Source organism: Lytechinus variegatus, chromosome 2, assembly GCF_018143015.1.
Source record: "Lytechinus variegatus isolate NC3 chromosome 2, Lvar_3.0, whole genome shotgun sequence".
In the NCBI taxonomy this organism is placed as follows: Eukaryota; Metazoa; Echinodermata; class Echinoidea; order Temnopleuroida; family Toxopneustidae; genus Lytechinus; species Lytechinus variegatus.
The window spans coordinates 28,331,607-28,342,277 of record NC_054741.1 but is presented as its reverse complement, the minus strand read 5'-3'; the positions used below and the strand labels follow the sequence as shown (position 1 = coordinate 28,342,277).

The window sequence follows — 10,671 nt, the reverse complement described above, 5'->3', positions numbered from 1 at the left end:
CAATGTGACTGAAAATTATCATGTGTGCATTTTTAGTGCATGATACACTTGGGCAAGACTTTTAATATAACCATTTGTGTAATACTTCCCAGAAATTATCTGCTACTGTCAAACAATTTTCATTAATATGAAATGATCTGATAAGAGCACTGTTTGAACACTATACTGCAGGAGTTTTTTTTTTTAAGACCCCACATGAAGGGTACAAATTTGAAATAAACAGATGAATTCTTGACTGCACATAGTCAAAATGTATGCCTCTGCTAGTGCCAGATCTACAATTTCATACTAAGGAATCATGATGTCTGTGACCTTTAACCCTTGACCTTGTGACTCTAGAATCTAATTAAGGCAGTTTACACAAAAAATAAAAATTGATTTAAGTGAATAGAAGTAAAAATAATGATATTTCTATGAATTTCGGCAAGAAAGAGAACTTGCGTTGGATCTGTACACAAAAAAAATTCGGACCTGCATATCTGGGCATGGCAAATATGGTATCAGTAGTTGCACAAGATTTCAAACAAAAAATCCTTTAGCAATTTGTAAATTTTATTCTACAAAGGGTCATGACAAGTATTGAAATGATAATGAAACACTGATAATGAAACAATAGATAATTCTCTGAACTCTGAACTATCAGCAAAGAAATAATAGCTTGGACCTGCTCCATAGAGCTACAAAAGAGCCATCATAAAATATATATCAACATCACTTTACAGATTTGGGAAATCAAAATCTCTCATAGATGGATCTATGAATTATTGAAGTGAAATACAGTTTCCAATAATGTTCGTAATCACAAAATGGGGCAATTTCATTATGTATGTACATCCAACCCCTACATTGGGCGACCTCACTGAAATAAATTGTCTCTGTTTTTTTATTCATATAAAAAGTGGCAATGCTCTTAAATCCTTTAAACGTTTCTTGAGCAGTCAAGTGGAGAAAAATGGGACCTGCATCAACAAACCAGTTAATTATATAACTACCCACTTGTGTTTTCTTAACCTCCACCATTATACATTGTAAAATAAAACAAATAAAACAATTATGTGATAACAAATGACATATGGCAGAAAATTACTTTTAAAAAACCAAATAAGCTTTCAAAAGAAAAAATACAATCTTAAAAAATAAATCATTAAATGCAAATGCAACAGATAATAGGTATGGAATGTTCACATATAAAACATTTTGGAATTGAATTCCGATACTCTGCCCAAATACAGAATTCTTTCATTGAATTAAAGTCAATTTAGCAATAAATATAACATTAGTACAAAATATATATTACGCAGCTAGAAAATTATTTATTGTGACCTAAATTACAGACTATAATTTGACTTTGGTATCTTTCTTAGCCTGAGTCAGGATATTTTCAGTATAAGTATACAACAGATAAAAACTCGGAACATACCACAAAACAGGGTCAACATGCTTCAGATAAATTTCTTTCCCATGAACAATGCTACCAGTTCATTTGAATAAATGCAGAAAATGCCATAAACAGAATACAAGTAGTCAGAACCTATTCATTCAGACTTAACTGAAATAACAGATTGTTCTTGAAATAAATAAATACATAGTGTACCTGTATATTTAAGTAAACCACATTAATGCATTTAATGGTCAATTTCCATACATATATCTTACAAATACGACTATGATTCATTTTCATCCAGATTTAAGTGCATATTCCCTAGCTTGGGAATAGCAATGAAGTATAATATGCCACATGTCATTAAAATAAAAAGTGTAAATGAAAAAATGTTGCTCAATTCAACAAAAAAAATATCATTTATGTGGGCTTTCTGTACATTGTTGGGAAGTGGTTAACTACATGCAGATCCATGTATTGGTCATTACAAAAAATATATATATCATATAAAGATGTAGATTAAACAGATGAACGGTGAGTTGAAAATGAGTTGTGCAACTATATCAAAGAAAAACAGATAGTACAACACAAGCAACATGCAGTGTACAAGACACCTGTTCCATTCCAAAGATATGGCAAGAAAACCCTAAGGTATATAGTTTTTACACATCCAATTGCACTGTTCTGCAGAAACCCAATGCTATATAACACTGGGCCAAAACGTGGTTCTGCTTTACTATCAGTATGTACTATCAGTGTGTCATGCCCTGTGTACCCACAGTGATTCAGCATGCTTGAAGTGAATAAACGGGTGTAAATGTAGCTTTTTGTGCCATTGGAACTTTGGTGCAGGTTAAGCTCAATGTTGGCGCATCCTCATGAGTTCTTCCAAACTATGACCTTCGAATCCTGACCGCCCGTGAGCACCGTGGAAGCATCAGATGATACCTGGATACAATTAATTGCTCCTAAAAATGGAGAGAGAGATGCAATTTCTTAGATTTTACCAAGTCACTGACTTCAGGGACCCATCTTACTAAGAGCTGTGATTGATCCAATCAACCTCAAATACATGGCAATCCAACACTGTCATATTTTTTTCCTGTAGGAAATTTGCATAATGTCCTTTATAAACAAAGAGGAGTACATCGAAGTGTACAACATACAATGAATGGATGAGAATACATCATATCTAGAAAACATTTTGAATAAACAGGGGGGTGTTTCACAAAGATTTAAGTATGACTTAGAGTCGCACTTAAATCTCTAGTTGCGCGCAGTATAAAAGGCATGACAGCATTGGTCAGATCATGCCAAGAGGACGCGCCCTTCTGCGTATTGATCAATAAGATTGCGCGTTGCATATCATGTACGCGTCAACGTTTAAGTGCGACCTAAGTCATACTTAAATCTTTGTGAAACACCCCCCAGGTATTTCAGACGTTGGCATATCTGGCTTCCCAAGTTGTGGTTGATCGGATCAATCAAAACTCTTTGTAAGACGGAGACCACGTTTACTTTACTTACTCTTCTTCGTCACTCCAATATGCAAGCAAGGTTGGATTTGATCCAAATGATGATTTATAAGCTAATGCTAGAACTAAACAGGTTGATTGCACCTATGGAAAACTCAAAAAGTATAAAGCCTCCAGCGTCTCCCTTCAAGGGCAGATCAGATACAGCAAACTAAGATTTTTTTTTTCAGTGGTTAGTTTTCTTTTAAAAAAGTACCTAACACTGTCATCTGGTTCTGTAAGAAATGACACACGAAACGACAAAGTGTGACCATAATCAATATCATGGTCATTCGGTCAAAGAAACCAACTGACTATTGGCAAGCGCTGCAACAAAAGAGAAGTATTTCTATCTTTTTAACCTAAGGTTTCCATATTTACCTATATGTTGATGGAATGATGCTACTAAGTGAGCCTTGGCCATATCCCATATCATGAGGTTACCTCCTCCATCACCAGCTAGAAGAATATGATCTCGCCAACATAAACACCTTTAGGACAAAGATTAAAACAACAAAATGATAATGGTACGGAAGATCATCGTGATAGTATAGCATCGGTAAAGGAAATAATCTGTTGACTCCCGATGTAGCAAATTGAAAAAAAAAGGCGCATGCAGCAATTGTCTACTCCATTTCCTGACGAAGACTAGCAGGTGCAGTCGAAACGTCGCAATTTCAGTCTGCCACATCGTGAGGCAACAGATTATTTCCTTTACGGAAAATGATAATGGTTTCAAATTCTGATTTACTCTACCCTCAGAAACGCACTTCTTTTGTACTGCATAAAACCTTTTTTTTTAAAGTACTGTATACACAGCTTTTAATCTGCCAATTTGACATTATTCAATGTCTTACAAGGACAGAAAAATGTGTTGTGATTTTTTTTTTATAATTTCATATTCACTCATGGTTCCCATGTACACCACCTCTGAAGATGTAAGTAAATATTTTGACATGATAAAAAAAAAATTAATGTTGAATGGACACTGATATCCACTGGCAATTATGCAATGGCTTTGGTCAAATACAAGGGGAATATCAGACGGTACATAGAGCGTGCAATGAAATGCTTGGGAAGAGCGCACTACATCATTAAGTAACAACCCTTTTTTACCTTTTCGTATCGCCATCTGGTTGGGTACAAAACATATCAGAGAAATGGTGAAGGGGTGAAGGAATAGACAATTTTTACATTTTAAGATTTTTTTTCTTAACTGAGAGATAACATATTTCAGAGTTTTTTGGGTAATAAAAGGTGGAATTATTCCTATACGCCGCCCTTGCGCCCTCCCCAAATCCCTTCTCTCATTTTCTCCATATGTTTTATACACAGCTGCATGCTGATAAGCGAAGGTTTACTTACTCAACACGAGTGGGCATCCTTCCCCATGAGCATTTATCGAGCGTTTAAAAAAATCACGGAAGTGTCCGATCTTCCCCTTGTATTATCTTTGCTTTGGCTTAATACCATGGTCACATTTGCTCTACGGCGGCCGTACGGCGAGTCGGAAACAGTCGTTTTATTCATTTTTATTATAACCACCGACATGTAGCTGGTACAAAAAAATGTTAAAACGGCTGGTTTCGACTCGCCGTACGGCCGCCGTAGAACAAATGTGACCAAGGTATAAACAAACAAACAGTATCTTACCTTATTTCATGTTCACCATCTTTAGCAAACACCTCAGTCCCTGTGTTTACATCAATCACTCTGATGTAGCTATCCTGACCTGCAGAAGCCATCTGTTGACAATCTACAAGCAACAAAAAGATGATTTCTCATAAAAAATTGAATTCCCTCTTCAATTGTGGGGGCAGTGATGAGGGGGGCAACCTCTGATTTTTTGACAACCATAAAGAGGTGGCAGAGTAGTAGTTAATATGGGCACATCCATGGAGTCACAATAACATGCTCCCATGATTCAGTATGACAATGGTAGACAGAACATAAGTATAAAGATGGTACACAGTTCAAATTAACCCTCCCCCACCCCAAACCCTGTAATTTGATTTAACCCTAAAAAGACTGGGCTATTTCGACGCCTAAGAAGACTGGGGGGGCTGATTCAGCCCCCCTTATGATCTCGGCCGTCGATCGCGCGATTGCGACAAAAATGGCACACGTGTTACCCATGGCACTATCTACAAAACTATAACATAAAATTCTGCAAAAAATCTCATGTCTCATTAATTATGCTAATTTATGCGTAAAATCATAAGTGTGCTCTAATTAATAAAATAATGCCCCTGAAATGCTAAATTTTGTTTCACATACTCTAGATAGGCATCTGATCAAATTTATTTAAAAAAATCTCAACAACACATTTATTTTCTTATGTATTCTATTGTTTTCTAAATTTCTTATGTATTTCTTTGTTTTTCGACTTTTTGTTTTTATTGTTTTTTTCTATGGAAATTGTCAAGGACATTATTTTGACCATAAAAAAGATCAAATTAATTTATTTCAAGCAGTAAAAGGAAAAATAATGATACATTTATAAATTTTGGCTAAAAGCACTATTTGCATTGGATTTGTACACAAATTCACGTTTTTGAATAATTTTTGGTCTGCATGCACTTACGAAATGTTGCGTAATTTCGGAACCGCATACCTGGGGGTCACAATTTTGGTCTCAAAAGTTGCACGAGACTTGAAAGTAAAAAGTCAGTGAGCGATGCGGTCAAAAAAATTTGCGCGGCGGATTTATCGCGAAAAATGTTGAGGGGGGCTGAATCAGCCCCCCCAGTCTTTTTAGGGTTAAGGATGAACTGCATTTGGGCAAGGACAGTATACAAATAGCGAATAGGCATGAGTGCTATAGTGTGAGATTTCAACTGATGCCGAGTTGAATAGAAAGTCTCTTTCTTTCACCAAATACGAAATCTCGCACCATTGCACGAATAAGAATATTCGCTATTGTGTTGTACAATGCCTCAGAGTTTATCAAAAATATGAAGAAAAAAAGTTTTCCCCGCAGTAATCTATGAAAAGGGAGCAAAAATATTGAAAGCGAAAAGCAAATTCCACAAGCGCACATGATCTCGGGCAGAATTGCGCATGTAGCCAGCAGGCTATACGCGTATTTCACCTTCATTTTTTACTGAGCACAATGAATTGAATCGCATTGTGATGTCACCTCCTAAAGCCGTCCAATAGTCCATTTTGGATGGTATGTCATGTGCAATGGTACGAATGTTTGACATTTAGTCTCCCATTTGCTCGCGTACAAAAAGCTAAATAGGCGTTGTCATCTATTATGCATGAAGAATATCATTCAATGATCCATTCAAGGTAAATAGAGGAACAAACCCACCTGGACTGAATATCACAGCATTGACGGGTCCATGGTGGCTCTGTATGTGACGTAGCGCCACCTGGTGTTCAACGTTCCACAGGTTGACATCGCCGTCTTTCGTTCCCGTCAGGAGTAGACTGCCATCATGGCTCAGATCTGTGCATGTCACCTGTAAATGAATCGAAAATTACTAGAATAAATACTCATGAAGCCCAAGAGATGTACTAAGAAATAAGAATTACCACTTCAACAATGAGTTGCTCTCAGTAAGGAATGCCAAGATAAATATTTCTGTAAAATTCTGACAGCATTGTCCAAGGCTGTCCTAATCAGTTGCATTGGTTAATTTTACATGAAAATGTATTGTCTTAATCTTTGCAAATTGCCCTGTGAACAAATCAATATTGCAAAGATATCCATCCCAAATATGGCATACGCTATGAAAAGATTCATCTACTGTTCTTGAGAAAAAATACTAATATTGGCCATTTTATAATGCTCATTTGTCATGATGCGATGCACAATATGGATATAATCACCCTGGTCATAGCCGAGCTAAAAAATAACTAAAAAGTAAAGTAAATGACAAAAATGTGCATCTTTACCAACCTACAAGATGGAAGAGCATGTCAACACTTATTTAGTCTCATGACTTGCTACCATCAGTTACAAAACAATGAAAGATATTGGAAAAAAATAATACCCCTGAATCATGATCCAGCTCGGCAAGAACATCAGCTACAATCTTCTGAGAACTTCCATTAAGGCCCTCACACGCCCATAGTTTGACGGTCGAATCCCAAGAGGCGGACACAAAGATTGAAGAGCCCTGCTGCCAGCAGAGGGCGGAGACTGCATCATCATGGGCGGGGATTACCTCTAAGACACGCCCATAATCAACAGAGTATACATAGCTGTAAAGAGATCAAATGCATTGAGGAAGATGAAACATACCCCCAAGTTACCTAACCCAGAGCCTATTTGATATTTATTATGAGTAACATAAAAATGTCATTGTCACCACCATCTGGAATTTTAGTGAATGAATTTTGACATCTTTAAAAGACTGTTATATTGTTTTATAGTACTCTTGCTCCTTTAAATTCATGCAAAATTTGAAAGCTCATATTACAGTGATTACATCATCATGACGGAGGGGGAGACCAGGCTTTGCCCCCTCCCCCTCAATTGTTTGCTTTTAAGCCCATTTTGGTGCCTCGTCCCTCCTCGCGGCACATCGAACGAGAAACAGTTTTCTGTGTGTTTGCATAGTCCCGGGCCGAAGGGGGTAGGGGTGGCTCATGCACCTGAGTGGTCACTGAAATGTCACCTTTCTGATGAAAAAAAATACATGGCATATCCATTGACAGCCCACCCTCATGAAATGCTAAATCCAATGCTGAGTATGTCATACGGCATATAGAGTGCATGTGAAGGAGGCTAAAGTGTAATAATAATAATAATAATAGGCATTTGTATAGCGCCATCTATCTAGAAATATTCTATTCCGAGGCGCACAAGAAAAGAAAGAATGAGAAAGTTTGGATGAGTGTCAAAGTGCCAATAACTAATACTGTTAGAAAAGATAAGATTTCAGTTTGGATTTAAAGGTCTCCAGTGATTGTATAATTCTTAAATTTAATGGCAAATTATTCCAGAGAGAAGGTGCTGAGGCAGAGAAGCTCGTGCACCATATGCTACACATGTCTTGGGAGTCTTAAGAAGTTGCTGGTGTGATGATCTCAGGCTTCTAGCTGGTGCATAAGGCGTAACAAGGTCTTGTAGATATTTTGGTGCCAAACCATTAAACACTTTCCAAGTGAGAAGAAGTATTTTTAAATTCTATACGCTTCCGGATTGGCAACCAATGTAACTTTTGGAGAATTGGTGAGATGTGTTGATATTTTGATGTACCAGTTAAAACCCTGGCAGCTGTATTCTGAGCATACTGAAGTTTATTAACATTGCGTGAGGTTATATTAAAATTGCATATGTGTAGCCTACATATGCAATTTCAGGTAATGGACATTAGAACAGTTTCAAAGCTTTTTTTTGTGAAAGTCACTGTGTTATGAGATATTTTAAAGAGAATTGTTTGAATACTGTATATTTTTTTAAGTGTGGTGTTTTAAACAAGTATTGTAATGACTCACATAGAGTTATCCCACGATGCAATGAGTGCGTGTTTGTCGTCGGGGGTGATGATCACACTGGAGAGAGCCATGTTGGAGAGGCTGACACTCCGTAGCTGACGCTGGTCTTCTAATGAGTACATTTTCAGTTGTGTATCTGTGACATAGTAAAATATATTCCCATTTTACATATTAACATCGTTTCAATCACAACAAATTCATCTTAATTTAATTTCTATTGAAAAATAGTATACTTATTTAAAACCTCCAATGTGTTGCCCAAATTGTGTGTTTTTCATAACATATGTATTATTATTTTTGTTTCTTTGCAACGGATACAAATACTTATGTTTATATATGGTAAACAATTGTTTTTGTTTGATGGAAGTGAAATAAATAAAATTGAAATTGAATTAGGAAGTGCCTTTCATACAGAATTATTATTATTGCTTATGCAGTGTTTTCCCCATTAGGCCAAAACTGGCAACAATAAATGGCATTATATAATCTTTTAACTACAAACTATGAAAGAGATGGATTTTTATACCCATTCTGAACAATGCAATTGATGGAAAATATCAAGTGGAAAATCATACTGGTACTTTGAAGCTGACACGGTAAAAGTGCTATTGCTGGCAAAGTTACGATTTAATGAATATGTCAGACGAAGAGGGTCACTGGCCGACACAATTGCTCTGCATGTAGTTCAAGTATACAGAATCAAACAGCTACTTAAATACTCTGGAGTCTCTTTATCCAGTGTTTTATAAACAAACAAAGTAAATTTGAACATTATTCTGTTTCAAAGGAAGCCAGAGCAGTGAATTAAAGAGTGGTTGGGAAGAATAAATCCTCACGAAAACTTAGAATTAGGCAAGTGATCGTATAATAGTAACAATAAATGACCAAAACAAATTTATATATGTAGTGCTATGCAAATGCAAAAGGTCTTGCTATGTAACTTCTAGTCATTTATTCTGGATTGGACCTTGATACCATTTCTCAGATTTATAACATTATTTAAAAAAAAAATAAAAAGTGACACCGTTTGACTGTTGTTTTATCACATAATTACCTTTGGATACTGAAAAAACTGTGTTGTTGTTACTTGAAAGCTTTAGATCGCACACAGAGCTGGGTGGAAAACAAGACAAATACCCTATTGTTAGTTTAACATGTACATGTATAATGCAGTCTACTGACATTTAAGTAAATAATCAATTTAAGTTGAAGACTTTATACCTTGTGTCCACCATAAAGCACAGAAAAGATCTGATTTATTATACTATATATATATATGTTAGCTCTTCAGTAGATGAAAAGCCTTGCTTGGGGGCGGAAGTGTCTTGGCCAGGAATTAAATTTCGGAGTATAGCATTTTACAGGTAACTTCACCTTAGTCAAATCTCTTGAGACCAGAGAAATCTGTTTGACTGTGCAGCAATTTGACTTAAAGGTATTGTTTAACTTTGTAAGCAGCCGATTTAAACAATTCTCAAACCAAGATGAAACATGTGTACAAGTGCATGTATTAGAACTAATAACCCTGAAAACAACCATTATTGAGAATTAAAAGCTAAAACTAGAAGGCAAATCCCGATTTATAACCTAAATACACATTACACATTAGTGTATGGGATGAAATTAAGATGGTGTTTCCGGTCACTTTATATTTCAATTTTTGAAGCACTAAAAAGTTCTTTTCGAACGCATTTTTTTCTGGGCTTCATTTTTGTAACATATCACAGACACAGGTGACAAGTGTGACCTTCTAGCTCAGATTTTTTAAAAGTCAAACCAATGTTAACCAATCACTTTAAGAGAGGAAATAAACGCATGTTTTGTACAATCTGTTAAAAAAATTGGTTCGACTTGCAGGTTGCAAGGGAGAATATTTTACTTATGGAAGATTGATTTATGACCCTTATGTGTTGTTCACAAATAAAAATTACAGTTATAAAAAATTTTAATTCTTGACATTTAAGTAGGATTAAATGATAAATGAACTTGCCAAATGTACAACATATGCCGCTGGCTAAATGATCTGGGTCTGACAGCCAATTTACTAAGAGCACAACTGGGAACTCCCCTATTGACAATGGAGAAGAGAATTACTCACTCTTTATGTAATTTATAACTGAAACTTGGCTGCAGCTGTGATATTCTTTCCCAAGGTGACCGGGTAGATGGCTGACCATGAGAAGGGTCTGAAGTACCTGTATGATGTGAGTCTTCAAAGAAGAATGACAAAATATCATATCAGATTTAAATTATCTTTGACAAAAAAAATTAACAAAAAGTATATTCGCTTTAAATTCACCTAAAGAACAAGGGAAATTACATACT

General features: G+C 35.9%; 1 protein-coding gene across 1 annotated transcript in view; it reads right to left on the bottom strand.

Annotated features, from left to right (window-relative positions):
* Window positions 1-528: 528 nt before the first annotated feature.
* Window positions 529-10,671, bottom strand: part of LOC121407755 (protein FAN-like) — a 58,967-nt gene continuing 48,824 nt past the window's right edge. Inside the window, exons 16-23 of the mRNA XM_041598949.1 lie at window positions 10,445-10,556; window positions 9,401-9,459; window positions 8,347-8,482; window positions 6,897-7,107; window positions 6,212-6,362; window positions 4,549-4,651; window positions 3,277-3,386; window positions 529-2,349 (exon numbers count right to left, since the gene is read on the bottom strand). Coding sequence (XP_041454883.1) covers window positions 2,258-2,349; window positions 3,277-3,386; window positions 4,549-4,651; window positions 6,212-6,362; window positions 6,897-7,107; window positions 8,347-8,482; window positions 9,401-9,459; window positions 10,445-10,556 — 974 coding nt within the window. The 3' untranslated portion in view covers window positions 529-2,257. The remainder of the gene's footprint in view (window positions 2,350-3,276; window positions 3,387-4,548; window positions 4,652-6,211; window positions 6,363-6,896; window positions 7,108-8,346; window positions 8,483-9,400; window positions 9,460-10,444; window positions 10,557-10,671) is intronic.